Here is a 20,671-nt window from a genome sequence, read left to right on the forward strand (position 1 = left end):
TATGGGTTGCCCACATCCCGCCCAAGGAAAATTGTCGCTGGGTGTGAATTGGGGCCCAAGTGAGCAGTCCATATGGGCTGCCCGCTTGGGCCCCAATTCACGCCCAGCGACAGAATTCTAGGTTTGTTTTTTAATTGTTTTAAAGCAGTGAAAAAAACAACAACTTAAGCAACACTTAAGTGTTAATTAAGTTTTAGATTATCTAAAATCGATTAAAATTAATCTATAATTTTACCAGGATTTATTTTTTGCAATGTGATTTAGATTAATTATGCAGGACGTATTCAAATTATATGAAAACTATTCAAAAACCAATTATAAAATTTCAACATTTTAAAGAACAGAAAAAACACGCTGCTACGCGTGAAACCTGTGTGTACCTGTGAAAATTGTAGCCTAATCTAGTATTAGATTAGGCTACAATTTTCACAGGTCGGATTACTTTTTAGGCGCCCGAAAAACATACTGCAACACCGAAACACAAAAATAAGTGATCAATTTTGCAGGTCGTATCTTTAACATATTTTAAAGAACCTTTACATTTTGCATAATTAAACTATACTGCCAATATAATTATTATGAACACTAAGTAAAATACAACATTATAAACACCTCAAACAAAATTGGAAAATGCATATTATACAAGTGAAGCAATAATCGTTCTAAAAATGCATAAAATATTTGAGTTAAGTCAAACAAAAAATTGCAAAAATGTATATACCGTTGATCTAAATATCACAAAATGTTGCAGTATTACCAGGAATTTGTTTATAACAAAAACAAATTAAATTCAAGTATATAATGTAAATAGAAATGTTTTTAAACTTAACAAGAAACACCAGTTATAGAAATATTCAAAAAAAGAGATATGTACATCAAGTAATAACATAGCAAAAAATTGTACATAGCAGGCAACAAATTTGGATTGATACATGAATTTATATTATGATCACTTCCTGCTTTCAGGTTGTCTCTCCCTCTTGACGTAGCCTCGTTTCATTTGTTCTTTTGGCTCTTTCCGCTCGTTTGCCACCCCGATCTCGCGCCCCAGTTAACCATTTGCCTATAGCTATCTCTATATCTTTCACAGTTGCACTTGAAGTTAGCACATTTTGGTGAACAGCACCTAAAAAAGGTTATAGTTACTAAAACACTTGCTATTTCCTTGATATAAAATTACAAAAGAGAAAAAATCTAGGTCATAGACTTATCACCTCATATTATAGTGATGCAATATTATTATTTATTATTAAATAGAAAAATTTAACACAACAACACAAAACACTTGAAATAGTACCATTAATTAAATGTAGACTAATCTTATAGTAGTCTACACCCAGAGGGCACGCGGACGTCCATAAGACGTCCATGGACGTCCGATATTGGACGAACGGACGTCCATTTTGGACGTCCATAAGACGTCCTATGGACGACTAAATGAAACGGCACTCGTCCGCCCATTTCGGACGTCTATTGACGTCCATGGACGTCTAAAATTGGACGAACGGAAGTCCATTTTAGACGTCCATAAGACGTCCTATAGACGACTAAATGAAACGGCATTCGCCCGTCCATTTTGGACAACTATGTCTATAATTTCTAATATTTTAGACGTCCATGGACGTCTAAAATATTTTTCAAAATATGTCTAACTAGATAGTCTAATTAGATATATCTGTGTGTCTAGGTAGAATTACATCTGTGACAGAGTATAAATATTATTTTAAAAACTTTGATCAGAATTTCAAATGCTTATAAAAAGGTGTGCTAAAATAAAAACAACTGAAATATGTAAAAAGCATTTACTTTCAAAAGTAATAAATTTACAAAGCAACAATTTTAAGTTGCTTCTTCTTCGTGAACGTCAGCATCGTTAACTATTTTTACTTTCGGCAACGCCCGCTTCAATAAATCGCCAACAAGGGCTTCGATAGTTGCGGCATCATAACCGGTTCTTTCAGATACTAAGCCTTCTAAACAAACAAATAAGTAAATTACAATTGTTAGTCTTCTGAACAAAGAAATGGTTTTTATATAAACAATTTTTTATTTTTATATGTAAATATAAAAATAACTTTTTTTTTTAATTCAACTTAGGAATGCATAATACAATCATTGCTTAACCTTTAATACACTTGTAATGTTGCGTAGCTGTAAACTTAAGCTTGCCCTTCAATCCATCTTTACTAAATAAGTTTTGGACTTGTGGCACCATTAACTGGTTTAAAACATTTTTGACAGTTTTGCGTGCTGTTGCACCAACAATGGCTTTGATTTGAGTGATCTGAGAAATTGTTAAATTATTAAATCTAATAAGTTCTAAAATCTAATATCGTAAAAGTTAAATTTTATATTGCACCTTTACATTTTCACAAACACGATATACTAACGTTACAAGAAACATTACTTGAATAATCATCAGGAACATAATAGATTCCTGTTTCATTAGAGTTGACCACAAATAACATACAACTTTGTTGTATGTTATTTGTGGTCATCACCTGTTTTAATAGTATAATAGAATATACTCCTGAAAAGTTTAATGTTTATACCTTGTTTTTCATAGCACTAGAACTTGCTCTGAGAATTTCCTCTTCTTCATTAAAACACTTAATATCTTTATGTGGGATTGTAATTATGACACCCACATCAGTAGCACCACTTTTTGGTTGTGTTTCCATGTTGTCCAATCGCTCCATAATTTTAATTTGATTTTGCTGCAACAATTCTAGTTTTATTAGCATGGCATACTGAAACTCTAAATATAAATTCTTTATTTGTATTGAAGCCAACAGGAAAAAACATTTATAAAACTAGAGGTAAAATTAGCTTTTAAAATTTTAAAAGAGAAAGATTATAAGAGCAGAGAAATAAAGATCATCACAAACCTTAATACCATGCAAAAACTTACGTTTATTTGTCATTTCCTTAAATGAAACACCACCATCACCTATCTTGAAAGATGTTGGATTTTTGTTAAAGTGGTACGATTCTAAATCCAATGATCGTTGGAAATCTTCATTTGGTCTTGGCTGTATTACACAGCCCACTTTACTTTTTTTCCATGGAGATATAAGTGGCACACCCATTTGAATTGGTGATGAAGAACCAGATGGTGTGCACTTTAAAACATTCAAATTTGGACTTGGAACTCGTTCCTTTGGGTTGAGTATATTTGAAACTATAAAATCAAAAAAAATAGAATAAAAAATTAAATAATCCCAGAACACACCAATTAAATACCCAACATATTAAAGCTCTATATACATTATTATCATAAATTGCATTGGTCTTATTTTATCAATTTTTTCTTCTTATTATACTAATTTCTTCAAGGTCCAGGGGTAACTATTGTGTAATTTTTGTTAAAACCTTATCTCAAGCCTATAACTGTGAAAAAATAACCTTGCTGAACAAAGAAACTACACAAGCAAGTTTCTGAAAATATTAACTTTATTACAAAATATATAACAGTATATCATCTGACAAAAAAAAAATGCAAACAGTTTTTAAATGAACCAATAGATACACTTACCAGGACGATCATCATTTTCATCTTCAGTTAAAAAGTTTAACATTGCCTGACATGTTTCATAACTTCCACACTCCAAAATAAATTCTAACAACATAAACTCTTGCCAGCCAGGTTCTGGACTAGCCCATTCAGATAAATAAACACCCACAGTTTTTTTTCCTCGTGGAGGATAGTATACTATACTTTCTTCTGCATTAACCCAGTGAGTAGGTACTACTGTCTTAGTGTCAATACCATCTTCTTTAATTGCAACAGTACTGTACAACCTACAATTTTAGATAATTATAAACTAAATAGCAAATAAGTCATAACAATTAAACTTACTATTTATTATGTACAATATATCAATGCAAAATTGTAACTCTTGTATATTTTGAATTGTTTTGAGGATAAATTTTATGTTTTTGTAAAACATATATGATTCTAGAAATTAGCTTCATAGTTAAAAAATGTATAAACCTTCAATAAATACATAAAAAACAAAAAAATATGCAATTTCAAAAATTCACATTATTTAATAAAGATATTACAACTTTGTTATTTTTATATGGAATACACACACATTTTCTAAGTAAGTCATGCATGTTAATTGTTTGCATTGCTAGACTACAATTTTTGTTTTTGATATAGTATATATTAAGTATCTTAGATTCTACAAAGCTGTCAAAGAAATTGTTTAAACGATTCTTTTTGTAGATTTCACAAACTAATTGATCGTTTGGTAAAATGTTTTTAACAAAAACAACAAAATATTTCGTCATGAAACAAGCATTTTTAGAAACATCAATTTTAGTTATTAATTTTTCTTTACGTGGATCATCTAATTTATGTTCGCTTAAGCGTTTTGCAAGTTCTACTAAAGGATTTTGTTTACCTCGTGCTAATCTTTTTAATTGTTGCAAAAAATTCTCAAACTGGAAGCAAGAAATCTCATCCAAACTACTTTCAAAATGTTCAACATCATCTGTTATATGCAGAAGACAATGAACATTGTAGACACAAAATGTGTCACCAAAATGTTCATGAGCGTTTGACACAAAATACTCCAAGAGTTTTTTTGCATGGCTCAAATATGTTCTCCTAACATCATTATTCTCCTCACACAACATGCGGATTGCTAAAGATAAGCTGAGAAAATGTTTATACATCCTAGGATTGAGAATATCCTTTAAAACAACGATACCCACATGTAGTAAAAAAGTTCTTAGTTCTGTGGCTTTCCATCTATTGACATCTTCTAAAGATCTTGTTTGACGCACAAAATCTGATGGCAACTTCCCATTTAAATTAGTGAGTAAATGAGAAATCTCTTTTAAATAAGGTGTTGATAAACGACCATCAAATATTTGGGAATATGTACCTTTGTAGTAGTATAACATACGTCTCATAACACCTAAATTAACTAAGTGCATATAGTCTAGAGCAAAATCCTGAATCATGTCTAAACCTTCAATGTCAAACAGTGGAGTTCGTGTATGATGATGGCACCGACCATCTTTATCTTGTTGAGAGTATAATCCGACTTTAAATCAGCATTGTTTCTATTTGCAATTGTTTCGTGACTTTTATCATAAACAATACGACCATGAACATAAAAACCACGCAAATTGCATCTCTCACATGCATAGTATCCTGAATGTTCAACTGTGCCTTTTAATAGTGCCCTAGCAGGAGCATCACATGTTATTGCAAACAAAGAAATATTAAATATCTTACCTAATATTTCTTCTGGCTGTTTGAAAGTTTTTAACTCTTCTGCAAAATCTGCTAATAATTCTGAAGCACGTGGCTTTATTTCACCGCCATACAATCCAACAACAAATGGTTTAAAATGTCCAAATTGACAAAGTTTAGGCCAAACTTGGTAGACACTGGATTCAAAGAGTGGTAGACCATCTACATTACATATAAGATTAATTTTAGTGGAGTTGAAGTATTTCCATTTTTTAAAGATGCTGTTTTCACAACTCTTCTTGTACACAAAAGTGTCCTTGCATCTTTTGGCATTTCCTGGTGCCCATGACGATTTAAAATTGTCAATAAATCATTGGTACATTGCCTTGTGCAGTTGTGTTTTAAACTCCAGTTTTTTATTTCATTTTGAAAAATATTTGTTTCAAATGGCTCTTCTTCAATATCACTATTGTTAAAGACATACATTTCTTCCTGATCACCATCTTTAATATGTGAATCTCTCTATCTGATTTTTAATAATTGAATCAGAAGAAAAAACATATTTTTGTAGTATCGTGTTACTAAATGTTGGCCTTAAGGCACTAGTTAAACTCGGATACACAACATTTTCTGCAGCAAAATTACATACAGAGTCACTATCTGCACTCTCTAAATCTTCAGAATCTGAACTTTTTAAATCTTCCTTTAGAATAAAAGATTAGGAAAATTCACAGACAGCTTTTCTAGAATTTCGCCAGTCTGCAAGTCGCTTTCTACTAAATTTAAATAATCTATTAATTTAACTTATACAAAAATTATAAATAGGTAAAAAGCAACTATATGGCTGCATCTTACTAAGTTTTATATTTTTTATGTTATATATGGCTATAACAATATAATTATTTAAGTGTTAAGTTTCAAAACAAATTTATATATATATTTATATTAAATATATATATATATATATTATATATATATATATAAATATATATTTATATATATTTAATATATATATATATATACATATATATAAGTATATATATATTTATATATATTTAATATATATAATATTAATATATATATATATATTAAATAAATATATATATATATATATATATATATATATATATATATATATATATATATATATATATATATATATAATATATATATATATATATATATATATATATATATATATATATACATTTATACACACATTTATATACACTGCAGTGTATATTTATAATTAGATACATGCATAAATTTTAACAATATTTTTATATATTTAGTATATATAACTATATTTAAATGTATATTATATATTTGAATACCAAAAAAAAAATTTACTTGAAATATAAAATACATTAAAACCCACTCGTACCTTTGTATTTTCTTATCGATAGAAACATTTTTTCTTTTTGTTAATCTAAGCTTCGAATCCATTATAATATATAAATGCAAAATTTAATAACACCACTTGGAGATGATCTCAGTTTTAAAGAGAATCACTTTACTTTAAACACACGTGGGTTGAAATAAAATAGTTCGTTCGGCCGGATCAGAATCGACCCGTTTCGTCTTAATAGGTCTGTTTTAGACTTGGACGAACGGACGAACATTGGACGTCCTATGGACGTCTAAATAGGTCCGTTTTAGACGTGGACGAACGGACGAACTTAGTACGTCCTATGGACGTCCTTGGACGTCCTGTGCCCGCTGGGCAGTACTACTATGATGCAAATATATTTGCATCTTTAATTTTCATAACTAAGAAATTATTTTGGCTCAAAACCTATTTGGGCTATAAAAAATATTGTTACAATAATAAACAACAACAATTACAAAATACAATTTCATACGTACTGCAAAATATATTGAAAAATTCAGTTCCCTTTATTCCTTTTTTATTGTTGGTTCCACTATAATTAAATTGGAGAGCTATGTTATCTGGCATAACTGCTTTCATCATCCTTGCTACTGCTTCAAAAACTTTCCGTCCTCCAAGACTGCTCAAATGAGAAACCTATTTCAAAGTTACCATGCATTTTAACATTTACTAAAATTTATAAATAAAAATTTATTTCATACTAGGTCTTTCTAATTAATTAAACAAAATTGTTTGATTGCATTGTAGAGTTATATTTATTAAAAGCATTTAATTGTACAAATTGTTTAACTAGATCTACTTTGGTAATAAAGTTTACAATTATTTCAAAAACACACAAATAGCACTTCTTTCATAAAAACTGCTTAAATTATATAATGTAATTTAAATATAAACTGTTCTCTAACCAGAGCTTTAGAAATGTTGTAGTCTGTTTTGAGCTTATTGTTTAATAGCTGGAAGTCGTGGAGTTCTTTTATAGGAATAATGCCACGGGGAAGTTGTGACGCTTGGCTTACCACATTTTTTTGTTGCACTAAAGCATTTAAAATATTTCCATGAATAGTTTGGGTAACTTTTATTTCTTGTACAGTTTTTAAAATTGCTTCGAGATAAGGTCTCAAATTCGAGTCTATAAAACAGAATAACTAAGCATTTTAAAAAATTGATTACTGCTGTTAACGCTACACACTACTAATTCTGATATAATTAAAAATTGTATAAGCAAACACTAAGGTGTTATCGTCAACAAAAATTGTAAACAAAATCAGTGTCATATACATAACAATTATGCAGTTACTGCAGAAGGAACTATTTGCATTAAATCTTGCTTCCCTTTGACAAAATTGATGAAAGTTGTGTGTGCAAAAATTTGTATGATAACAATAATTTATTAAGTTTATTTTGGCATGAACGTAATCGTATACTATAAATAATATAAAATACGCTAACCTCCTGAATGAAAATTCATTGCTGATAGTGACGAAGAGCTCGGCACATCAGTAAGCAAGGTGCACAGATCAGCTGTTTTACATTTATTTAATTGAATACATTATAAAATATGCAGAAATAAAATTAATAGATAATTTAGTAGATAATAAGACTACAACCAAGAAACTTAATTAAATTAGGCTTTACAATACATCTAATGTTATACTAACCTTGGATATTTTGGCCAATATCAGGTACAACTTCAGCTACAGAAACAAGAGTTGTGTCATTAGCAGTCAATGGTGTATGCTGACTGGTTGAGCTAGTAGTAGGCGTACTGCAGATAACTGGTGAAACGTGTCCAACAGAAAAACCAACAGGAGAATTTGTTGTACAAGGCGGACAACAAGGAGTGATTTGTAATGATTGAACAGATGTAGAACTGGAAGGATTATATTGAACATTAGAATTTATTCTTGGAGGTGGACTGGGAGGTTGCAGCAAATTTGACTTTTTTCTAGGATATTCTTCATTGTCAGTATCAGAATCTGAAGAAATTCGCTTTGAAGTAATGAAACGCCTGAAAGTGTAAAAATATTATATATAGTCGAGAAATAGGCCATCCAACGGAAACTGGTATTAGTATTTAATTTTGTTTTTTGTTTGGGTAAGTTTTATATCCATTTTTAAACACTTGTGTGGTTTGGATGGTTTTTCATAGTGACATATAAATGCCATTATAAAAGAGTAGAAGCAATGTTTTACAACAGGATGGCATTAACATAAAGCAGGTTGTACTGGATTACATGTTACTAATAGCAGGATAACCTTACTTTACGTAAGGATAACCTGACCTGACTATAACTGAATATTAATTTAATAAAATGATTGAAATATGAGTTACATATTTTATGTACAAATGAGTTACATATATATATATATATACACATTACAAATAAGTTACATTGTTTGAAAATTATCTATTAAATCGAAATTTAATTACGGATTGTATGTAATAATAAGGAAACAACAAGGTTTTCTTACCCATGTTTACTCCTCTTTGAGGTTTGTTTGCGCACTGGAGCATCTTGGTCAGTTGTGCCATTGTCTGATTGACTCAAGGCTTTTGTCACCTTTTCTTCAGCCCTTTCATAAGTTGCTAAAATATACAGCCAAAAATTGATATTAATTCATGCTCAACATTTTTTTTAATTTCATTGCATCATTTGTATCAAAAAAATTGTGTGAATATAAATTATGCCTACAAAAACATTATATTGTACCTGCTCTTCCCAGAACTCTAACAAAAAACTTTGGCCAAGTTACCAATGACTCACATTGATCACTAACAAGCTTTTTAATTGTATTTCTGCTTACTTTAGAAGGAAAGAAGCACTCTTCTTCCTCTTCTGAAACAAACCATGATACAGGGATAGTGGCTACACTTTGATTACTTATAAATTCGACAATAGCAAACTTAAATGACATGTTGCTGCAAATAGAAATTAGGAAGTGAGGAAATGATACTATATTTAAATAATTGTCATTTCCTATATTTGAAATATAGTAATACTTAATGGATATAAATATTAAATACTAGATTTATTATAATAAATATAAATATAATAAATAAATATTTAATTAAATATGTTGTAATATTTTCCATGGTTTAAATCCTATATCTGATTCCACATTTAGAAAAAATAATACTATATCAGCAATGATATTACATTAAAATACATGATATTTTTTAACTAATTAATATAATTTATTTAGGATTATTATAAATTTTGAGGATTTATATAATATTACGCCACTTAATTGAATTAAGGACGTTCTAAAATGTAATAAATTTTACAAAGAACTTTGCAAGAATAAAAAAACAGTGCCAGATTTTTTATATGCATTCAGCCATGTTAAAGAGCCATTAAACACAAATTTTTTGGTCTACAAGAATTATTTATCATAAGAATTATTAGTCATATTGACTTTTAGAATTATTAGTCATATTGACTAAATTTATTCTTGATGCAACAAAGGCATAAGAACAAAGTTATCACCAAAAGGCATAATAACAAACTTTTTTCCAATCTTCTCAGACAGTACAAACTTTAGATCTGTGGATAAATGAGCAGCTAAAAATATTTCTAAATGAGTAGAATCTAATGGATAAATAAAAAATGGTTCCAAATGAATGAATTCGTTGTAAATAATGAATGTATCATTTTTTGATGTTTGCACTATATTTCTGACAATTGATAGCTTCCCTAGAATTTCAATGCAATTGTTGCCAACTGTTGATGAAATAAAAATATGATCTGTTTTCAAATGTTTATATTGTTGAAAACTTTCTTGAGAGAAGTTTTGTGGTACAGGACCAGTATAATGTTCTTTTGAAGGCATATTTTGTTGAATAGTGCTAGTATTTTCTGCATCCAAGAAAATACAGTCTTTTTCATAATAACGTCTCATTATTTGAGCAATTGGATTCTGAGGCCTTCTCAATATTTTTTTTATTTGACCCAAAAAATTTTCAAAGGGAAATGATGATATTCTATCTAGTGCTCCAAAGTTTCTACAATCTTGTGGCAAATGAATGACAGAGTGTACATTATACATGAGCTGGTTTGTACCATATATAATTTCAAAATCGTTAACAAACAGGAGCAACAATTTCTCTGCATAGTCACAGTACTGCAAACTGTTTGCATATTCAGGTCGCAGTAAACATATCATTGCAACAGAAAATGTTAGAAAGTTACGGTACATAATAATGGGAATAGCATCACGAAGAACAACTGCTCCCAAATATAACATAAATTGACGCAGCTCAGTTGCTTTCCACTGTTTGTATTCCAGAATTGATCGTGGTCGCCTGGCAAATTCACGAGGCATGTGGCTCCTCAACATAATTAAGTTTGCAGATATATTCTGTAGTATTTTTGATGGCAACCTATAATGCAAATCCCCTTTCGCCCAGAGGCTAATAATTCTCCTAACTATGCCTAAACAAGTAAGGTGCATATAGTCAAGTGGAAATTTAATGAAACTAAACCAATATTAAGTTCTAGCAATGGTGACCGTACATCGGGTAAATGGTGGTCCTCATCTTTTTGCTTAACAAAGTCATTATCGGTTCTAAGAGAAGCATGCAAATTTAGATAGATCATTTTATGGTCCAAGTAAGTGCCTTCCTCTGCACAACGCTCACATGCATTATAACCTCCATGCCCCTTAATACACTTTAAATATGATCGTGCTGGTGCATCACAAATAATTGCATTCACCCCAATAAGATACACTTGATCTAAATATCTCACACCATTTTGAAATAAATGTTTCATTTCAATGATAAAATCATTTAAAAATGTATTGATACATAAAGGCTTTGATGATCCAGCATATAAGCCAATGATAAAAACATCTGCTTTTGGTAATTCAACAATACTGCCTAATATTGGCCATAATTGCATACGTGAGCTGCGAAATAGCGGCAAACCATCAATATTTATATTAAGAGACAATTTCTTGATTTCAAAATGAGTGACATTGATTTTTTTTCTTAAAGATGTGACTACTCCATTTTCAATACCAAAATGGTAATAGTCTCCGCCAGGAATCTGCTTAATCTGTGTACTTTTAGGTGTTTTTAACAGAGTTCTGGAATCCTTTGGTACTGATAAACCGGCTTGCCACAAAATATGAAGTAGTGATGTTACAGCTGCATGAGAAATGTTGAATGAAGTAGCCCAGTCACGTAAGCTACTGTTAATGTCAAATTCACTATATTTATATAAATCATTTTCACACTCACTTGCCTCACTATCTGAGTCAGATCTTTCATTTAAGTCACTTTCGTAATCATGTGGAATGCAGCAGTCACCATTTATTGGTAAATCAGGTATAGTATCCATGTATATTTCTTGATCGAATTTCTCAATAATAGTATTTGCAATTTCAGGCAATTACATTTCCATAGTAGGCAATATTGCTGGTTCTTGAAAATCGGCTGAATCTTTACTATTAGTTGTGTCGTTGAGATTCAACATTACCGAATCAAACGCTCTTTTAGCTTTCCTTTGTATAGTTCGAATACTGAACGCCATTGTGATATCTTATAAAATATTAAAGTTTTTTAATTTTCCCAAATCAATAATTTTCCCAAAAAAAATACATAAAATGCTTAAATTTAATAAATTTTTTTGATGCAATTAGATAGAATTTTTTTATCTGTGGTCATTATGCAATTATCAACATTCTATATAAGATGATGCATATTACGAACGCAGTAAAACCACTGATTTAGGACTGAAAAGGAAATTAGAAAAGAAATCTATCAGACAAAAAAATATTTAAAATAAATTTTTCGGTTCAAAATATAAAATTAAATAATATTCCCTAATTTTTCCCTGATTTCAAAGTTTTTTTTTAAAAATGTCCTGAATTTTAGGTATTCCCTCTAACTTCTAAATTTTAAAAAAGATTCCCCTGAGTGCCCTGTAATACAGGGCACTCAGGGGAATCATAGAGGCTGTATGCAGCAATTTGCAGCAAAATGCAGCAAAGACTATAGCAGGCTTGAACTAGTTATTTGCAATTAACTGTACACTAAATACTCATAGTGTGTGCACAAAAATACAACTCGTATATCCAATGTCATAACAATTTTCAAACCAAAAACAAAATAAGTTAAATATAATTTATATCTATCTTGTATATTTATACTTTTTTATTTTAATGAACTCAAATACAAGCAACTTTAAAGTGAAGTTTAAATTTTGATATGAACAGCAACTGTCTTAAATATTACCAGCTTATAGCATTAAAACAATACAACAGTACATGTACCATAGGTAAAATATAAAAAAGGATAAATAAAATTAACAAATAAAGAAAGCTTTATAATAATAATCAACGGGCAGTCTATGATCAATTGAATATTTACAGTCAGTTGATTATGGTATCCAGGGGAATATCAAGATAGTTCACTTAGTCTGTCAGACTAATTGTTCCATCTTAATATATACCTGTATATAAAGATTAATACATCAATTATCATTTTTAAAAAAAAATTTACAAAACGTAATGAAATAATATAAATAAATAGCTTATTTAAAATGCCAAAGGACAAAAATGAAAATTTAAAATATACAGAACTTTTCAGTTATATTATAATTGTGTAGCAAAGTACTACATACCAACATTTATAAACTAAATTTTATAATGAAAACATTTTTTTTTTATAAATAATACTATAAATAAGTAACTTACAGAAAAATTGCTCTTGCGCATGTACAAAATTTGCAAAAAAGGTTAAAAAGGTACGATCGTCAGCCTTTTTTCGCTTCGAAGCATTTATAAAAGCGAGCGCTTAAGCGCTCAAAATTTTGTAACTATATTTTGTATTCAAGGGCTAGCCCACATGGGGCCCATTTAGGACCCTTTTAAAAAGCCCACGTAGGGCCTACTTGGGAAAGCCCATGTGGGGCCCAATATGACATGCTGGCTGGGTAAAGGTCTTAGAAAATCATCAAAAATTAAGCAGAAGCTTTACATAAAATACCTAAAATCAAAATCTGAAAAACATAAACAAAATTATAAAACTTATACAAACTTATTTGAAAAGCTTCGCAAAAATGCAAAAAAAAGCTACTATTCCAACTTGCCTAATAAATATAAGCACAACTCAAAACGCGTCTGGCAAATCATGAAGGAGGTGTCTGGAAAACTTAAACCAAATAAAAATTTACTCCCAAATTTTATACAAATTGATAACAAATTAATAAATGATTTAAATGATATTGCATTTGAATTTAATAAGCTTTTCACCACTATCGGTACAAAATTAAGCGATAGTATTTCATTCATTAAAGATAAATCTGTTGATGAGTTCGAAACATCAATAAGCTCTAATCTAAATTGTACTGAGTTAACTTTTAATGAATTTGAGGTTGCTTTTAAGTCATTAAAACGTAATAAAGCTACTGGGTATAATGATATTAACACAAATATTGTGATTGATTCCTACGATGTTATAAAAGATATTCTTTATAAAATCTTCAGAGCATCCATTGCACAAGGGTCTTTTCCAGATAAACTAAAAATAGCAAAAGTAACTCCAATCTTTAAGACGGGGGATCGTACAAATATAACAAATTATCGCCCTATTTCAGTTCTTCCAGTTTTTTCAAAAATTTTAGAAAGAATAATGTACAACCGAATCTACTCATATCTTGTTGAAAATAAAATTCTATACGAAAACCAATTTGGTTTCAAAAAAAATAATTCAACCGAGCATGCCATTCTTCAACTAACGCGCAATATAACTGACTCTTTTAAAGACTCTTGTTTTACACTAGGAGTGTTTATTGATTTGTCTAAGGCATTTGATACTGTCAATCATCAAATTCTGTTAAAAAAACTAATATCATATGGTATTAAAGATAAAACCCTATTATGGTTTGAAAGTTATCTTACTAACCGTAAACAGTTTGTTTACAATAAAGATTCTATACCTCATCTATTAATGAATATAACATGTGGTGTTCCAAAAGGATCCATAATTGGTCCACTTATTTTTTTAATATACATAAATGACCTTCATAAATCATCAAACTTAACAACAATAAATTTTGCAGATGACACTAACTTGTTTTTGTCTCATAAAGATATTAATATGCTTTTTACTAATATGACAAATGAATTAAAAAAAGTATCTGTTTGGTTTAAACAAAATAGATTGTCTCTAAATATAGAAAAAACTAAATGGACACTTTTTTATCCACCTTCAACAAAACAGAAACTGCCTCATTTCACGCCAGACCTTTTAATTGATAATATAATAATAAAAAGAGAAAAAGTTACTAAGTTTCTTGGAGTATATATTGATGAAAATCTATCTTGGAGAAATTATATTGATAATACCTCCAATAAAATCGCTAAATGCATCGGAATTCTCTATAAAGCAAGAAATGTATTATGTAAACACCAGTTAACACAATTATATTATTCATTTATACATTGTCATATAAACTACGCGAATATTATATGGGGAAGCACTCATAGAACAAAACTAAAATCTCTTTACCTTCATCAGAAACACGCAGCTCGCGCAATAAATTTTAAAAATCGGTTTTTTCATACGAAACAACTTTTTAAAGAAATGAATATTTTAAATATATATCAACAAAATGTCTTTAACATTTTATGTTTCATGTTTAAATGTAGAGAAAATTTGTTGCCAAACGTATTACAAAATCTTTATTGTATGAAACCTAAAAACAAATATAATCTTCGAATTAATAACAGCCTTACTGCCCCTTTTTGCCATAAAAGCAAAGACCAGTTTTTTGTTTCTTATCGAGGTCCTTATCTCTGGAACAAAATAGTCTTACCAAATTTTGATTTTTCTACCCAACTGACTTTTGCTTCATTCAAACAAAAACTTAAAAGAATTATATTTTTAATTGAAAATATTTTGATTTATTTTTAATTGTTTTTTTGTTTTGTTTGTTTGTTTGTTCGTTGTTGTTCTATTTTGTATATTTTATTTATTTTTTAATCTTGGCTTTTTAAAATTTTATCTTGGTTTTTACATGTTGTTGCAAAAAAGTTGTATTATTATTATTATTTCACTTAAGACATTGTATTTTTATCAAAAATTAACCATAGGTTGTAAAGGGCTTCATGACAAGATCCACATGATCTTCTAGAAGTCCTGTCGTTACTAATGTAAAAACTGTAAAATATAATTGGTTATTGTAATATTTTTAAACGGCAAAATATTAAAGAAAAAAAAAATAATAATAATAATAATAAATCTAAATTATAAAAAGTAACATATAAAATTTAAAAGTTTTATTTTTATAATAACCTATAAAAACTAAACTTATTTACTTTAGCAGTTGTCGCTCCTGCTACTGTTAGAGCAGCACTTGTTGATGTTGTTGCAACAACTGTACTGGCAATGAGAAATATTTATTAAAATGTGTTATCTAACTAAAAATTACACATTTTATGAATACACTAACTACAATCAGATTTTATAATGTGTTTATAATTTATAATTTTATATTTTTAATTTTTGTATTTATAATTTTATAATCATGATAGTACACCACTTGGCTAGCAAGGATAACATTCTTACTCTCAACAAAGCCAATTCACATTATAGAAAAATATACTACCAAGCTAGCAAGGGCTCTTGCTGTTACTAATCCAATTCATAATACTTTGAAACCGCGGATTCAACATTATAACCACCTACAAACTTTAAGCAAATAATATTATAATACATAACAGGCACACTTTATATAAAACAGATATAGGTACATTTATGACACATAAACACTAATAAAATAAAAACTTATATAGCTTTAACACATATAAAAACATAGTAATACACATTACACTAGGCAAGTCACTTTAAAACCATGGAAACAACATAATAACCACTAATATAAACTATAAAATTATAACACATCACACTTAGAAACACTTTATATAAAAAAGATATTTACACACTTACAAAATATTATCCCAAATAAACCTAAAACATATAAACACATAACAAATAACATATAAATATAATTAAATATATAAATTAAGAAAAATATGTAAGTTTGGAACATTTAAAAATACAAACTTATTTTTGTAATATTTGCTCAATGACATACCTCGTCAATGTTTATCAACTTTAAAAATAAACGATCAATCGACCTGGTTTTTTATATTAAAAAAACAAACAGATTTTCTGTAATTTCTCTGAAATAAGGTATTAAGCGCTCTTGTTCTTAAACATGCATCATAGAGTTTACCGTGTGAGATACAAAGGTTTTGGATATAAACACCAAGGGCAGGCTTAGACAGGAATGGCGTGCGATGTGTAATTGCTATAATGAAAAATTCTTACGTTATCAATAATTTTTAATTGTTGATCTTTTCTAAAATTTTATTTAACGCAAAGTCTTTAAATAAAACAAAAAATTAGCTATTTAATAAAATTAAATAAATTATAGTAATTTTTAAATTATGAATAAGTTAAATTGAATCTTTCGTTGCAGTGGAATGATTAAATTAGCCAAATTCATATCAGTGGCCTGGTCTCGAAATTAATTCGATGTAGGGAAAAAAGTAAAGATGGTTACTCTGTTATTAAAAAAAAACAACTAAACAATACTGTTGCTGCTACTATTAGTTCTTAATTCATCATGATTAAAAACCTAAATGATTAAAAAGATACTTTTGAGGAATTGCAAAAAAAAAAAATGCAAATGTATTTACGTTTTTTAAAGCTGAAAGAAAAAAAGGAAGCCTAATAGGCTATTAAATATTGTTATTAAATAGCAAACATGTATTTTCAATGAAGTATCTCTTAAAGTACCGAAAATTACAGCTGAATGGTCATCGAACAAGATATTTTACGATAACAAAATTAGTGAAGATATCGTTTACAGATATTGTGACCATAAAAAGGAAGGGAACTGCGTCTTCCTGAAAAAATAAAAAATGCTACAAAGTTGCAAAATAAAATAGTGACCTGGTTAAATGTTACATGCATTAAATCAATGAGTATAAAAGTATATATTGACTATTTGAGACCAAAGTTGCAAAATAAAATAGTGACCTGGTTAAATGTTACATGCATTAAATCAATGAGTATAAAAGTATATATTGACTATTTGAGACCAGTTGTTTTACTTTTTGATTGATTTATTCCTTAAATAGAACATTGAAGTTGTCCTGTTAGTTCTAGTAGGTTGTGTACTGGGTTTACTTTCAATTTTGTGTTTACTTACTTTCACTTGTGTTTTTTAAAACACAATAATGATAAAATACTAAATACAATAAAAACTATAAAAAACAGATTTAGGCTCTTTCTTGTATTGAACAGTTAAAAAGTGTAATCATTTTTTAAAATTAACTGAGTCCTAAATAAAAAAGCTGACAATTGCTATATCAGCATATCCAGAACTAAACTATTTTTAAACAGATGTATCATTGTTTAAAAACTGAAATAACACTTTTAAGAAATGGCTGTTTAGTTGTAACGTGTTTATTTTGTACAAATAAAACTGAAATTTTAAAGCGAATCATTTGTCTGTCAACATTTGTTGTAAATGCTCTTAAAGAACTGCCTTTGTTTTATCAGTTTATATTTGTTTTAATACCTCATTATTTGATCCAATTATATTTCACTTAGATAACACTAAAATTGAAAATATTGACTTCTATATGAATAAACTCATGGAAGATTTAAATTATAATAATATTTGAAGAAACTTCTTCTAACACTTTTAAAAGTAATACCAAAATTGTTGCTAATATCATTCGAATTAAGACTGAAAATACTGATGTACAAAGAACATATGATGGTTTAAAAGGCATAGCATATTTCTCATTAATAGATAATTTTTTAATACTGGTATTGTAAATATTGACCTTAGTAACCGCATGGCTCCAAAATAATATGGTATTAATTACATAAGCATAGAACAAAATAGAAAAAAGTAGCAGGATTACAGAAAACATAAAGTTACAGCTGCTTGACTATCTAATAAAAACTTTTAAAGTTATGTTATATTGGAATGTTTTTTACACCAGGCCTAAGCCGTTTAGAAAATATTCAAAAAGGTAAATTATTTGAAAACTTTCTGAAGCCAAAGTTGAAAAATACCTATACTTTATTAGCCTAATCAATAATAAATATGGTTGTAGCCCTGATAAATTAGGTCTATCAAGAAGTGTTAGACTAGAAAACTCAAGATTGTGTTAATTGTGTTGGGCCATGAAAACGACCAGAAAATTTTCTTCAATTTTATGTTCAATGCCAGCTACAGATTAAGTGTGCAGATGCAATACATCAAACATTTTTAAATTAAACAAATTAACACTTTATTAGTAATTGTTGAAGAAACAGTAAATTCAATATATGATTAAAAGAATATGCAAAACTGAAATTATCTTGAAATCAAGGGTTGCAATCTAATTTTGTTATGTTAAAAGTCAAATTTGTCAATCTGGTTTTGTTATGTTAAAATCATTAAGAAAATTTATAAAAAACTTCAAGTTTTTTGCCATTGTAATTTTTTCGAGATCATAATATCACAATCATCAAAAATCTTCGACAATGTAATCTATAAGTAGTACAAGCTTAGTAAACAAAATTCACAAGAATTTGAAGTTGACAAAGTTGCAACTTTTCTTTGTTTTTAATGATGATTCTTGAAATGATAATGTAGGTCTGCCGAGATGTTTATTTTTACTATCCTTCATTATTGTGGTATTAAAATCATTTTCAAGCCAAGCTGAATTCTTTATAATAAACCTTGCACCGGTTAGTTTACTTTGAATCCATCTCTTAATATAATCAAAATAAATAAATGAAAGACTGTTGAGTCAAATAAATTAGCGAATTTTGCTTCTTGTGACACTCATGAAGCCTTAATAAAAGCAGCATTTCAACATCTAAAATGAATAGCCGCAACCAAAGCAACCAAAATAGATTATTAAATCAATTTGGTTTGACAAGCGCTAAATAAATAAGAACAAAATTTAAATTAGGATATATATATAGGATATATATATATGTATATATATATATATATATATATATATATATATATATATATATATATATATATATATCCTATATATATATAGGATATATATATATATATATATATATATATATATATATATATATATATATATATATATATATATAAATATATACATATATATATTTGGTCATTAATACATTTTGTATGACTAAGACCGTATTATATGTTTTCCACGATTTTTAAAATTTTGTGCAAATAAAAATTTTTGAGCGCAATTACAGATTTTTTGTTAGGTATAAGAGTTCAAACGTAAGAGAAAACCTAAGTGGCGCCTAGTGGCAGCCAGATTTATGAAATTATTAAAGCAAACATATATAAGCTTTAAAATATCTGAGTATAAAAGCAAGATATAGCAATAAAAAAAATATATTGTCACTTAAAAGCAAAAAATAGACATTAAAATAAAACAAATTAAGCATATTTAAATTTGCTATAAATTTGTTAATTACATTCCAATTTTAGTCTAACAACTTTTAAAGTCTGGGTAATATATAGAGTTATAATATAATATTTTAAAAAGCGCAATATTTTATGTAAATTTTATTTTTTTCCATCTATTTTTAAACAACATTTTTCTCTTTATAATTTTTTTTTCTAATTTTCATTTGCGTCTACTTCAACCACAGCAGTAGTATATTCATTAAAACTTTAAGTGTATATAAAAGGTGTTAAATTGTTTTATAATGTCTTTATATAGGTTCGACACAATTTAGGCATCAAAATTCTGATTTTGGTTTTTATACTTTTGCCCAGTCACTGGCCCACTGTGCATCGTAAACATAAGTGTGCGGACCGCGTCTAATGAATTTGGCTAATTGCTTTGGTGTTTTTGTTACTATTTTAACAAAGAATTACTTAAAACTTTTTTTTTTTTTCAAACTTGACTAACTAATTAGAGTATGAAATGAATAAAAATTACTATTTTAAAAAGACTGCGTTATTTTTTTAAACAACTTTTTTTGTGGAACTTTTAAGAAAAAATAATTGTTCATACAATTTAAAAATAATATATATAACAATTTT

At 28.3% G+C, this 20,671-nt stretch overlaps 2 protein-coding genes across 2 annotated transcripts; both read right to left on the minus strand.

Annotated features, from left to right (window-relative positions):
• Positions 1–1,788: 1,788 nt before the first annotated feature.
• On the minus strand, positions 1,789–6,908 carry LOC136082476 (uncharacterized). The gene is made up of 6 exons (XM_065801859.1): positions 6,594–6,908; positions 3,536–3,801; positions 2,912–3,181; positions 2,553–2,758; positions 2,125–2,284; positions 1,789–1,973 (listed from the first exon to the last, which is right to left on the minus strand). Exons 1-6 carry the CDS (start codon positions 6,653–6,655, stop codon positions 1,840–1,842), a joined length of 1,098 nt encoding a protein of 365 aa, XP_065657931.1. The 5' UTR covers positions 6,656–6,908; the 3' UTR covers positions 1,789–1,839.
• Positions 6,909–8,237: 1,329 nt separating this feature from the next.
• LOC136082477 (uncharacterized) lies at positions 8,238–9,625 on the minus strand. The gene is made up of 3 exons (XM_065801860.1): positions 9,311–9,625; positions 9,072–9,186; positions 8,238–8,607 (listed from the first exon to the last, which is right to left on the minus strand). Exons 1-3 carry the CDS (start codon positions 9,513–9,515, stop codon positions 8,253–8,255), a joined length of 675 nt encoding a protein of 224 aa, XP_065657932.1. The 5' UTR covers positions 9,516–9,625; the 3' UTR covers positions 8,238–8,252.
• Positions 9,626–20,671: the final 11,046 nt, after the last annotated feature.

The sequence above is a fragment of the Hydra vulgaris genome, chromosome 07 (genome assembly GCF_038396675.1).
Source record: "Hydra vulgaris chromosome 07, alternate assembly HydraT2T_AEP".
NCBI classification, from domain to species: domain Eukaryota; kingdom Metazoa; phylum Cnidaria; class Hydrozoa; order Anthoathecata; family Hydridae; genus Hydra; species Hydra vulgaris.

Excerpts from the sequence above, each read along its gene's own strand:
- LOC136082476 (XM_065801859.1), bottom strand. The coding sequence starts at position 6,655 with ATGGATTCGAAGCTTAGATTAACAAAAAGAAAAAATGTTTCTATCGAT. Across the intron at positions 3,802-6,593 it reads ATCGATAAGAAAATACAAAG|GTTGTACAGTACTGTTGCAA; the intron begins GTACGAGTGGGT and ends CTAAAATTGTAG. Across the intron at positions 3,182-3,535 it reads TGAAAATGATGATCGTCCTG|TTTCAAATATACTCAACCCA; the intron begins GTAAGTGTATCT and ends TTGATTTTATAG.
- LOC136082477 (XM_065801860.1), bottom strand. The coding sequence starts at position 9,515 with ATGTCATTTAAGTTTGCTATTGTCGAATTTATAAGTAATCAAAGTGTA. Across the intron at positions 9,187-9,310 it reads TAGAGTTCTGGGAAGAGCAG|CAACTTATGAAAGGGCTGAA; the intron begins GTACAATATAAT and ends TGTATATTTTAG. Across the intron at positions 8,608-9,071 it reads TCAAAGAGGAGTAAACATGG|GCGTTTCATTACTTCAAAGC; the intron begins GTAAGAAAACCT and ends TTACACTTTCAG.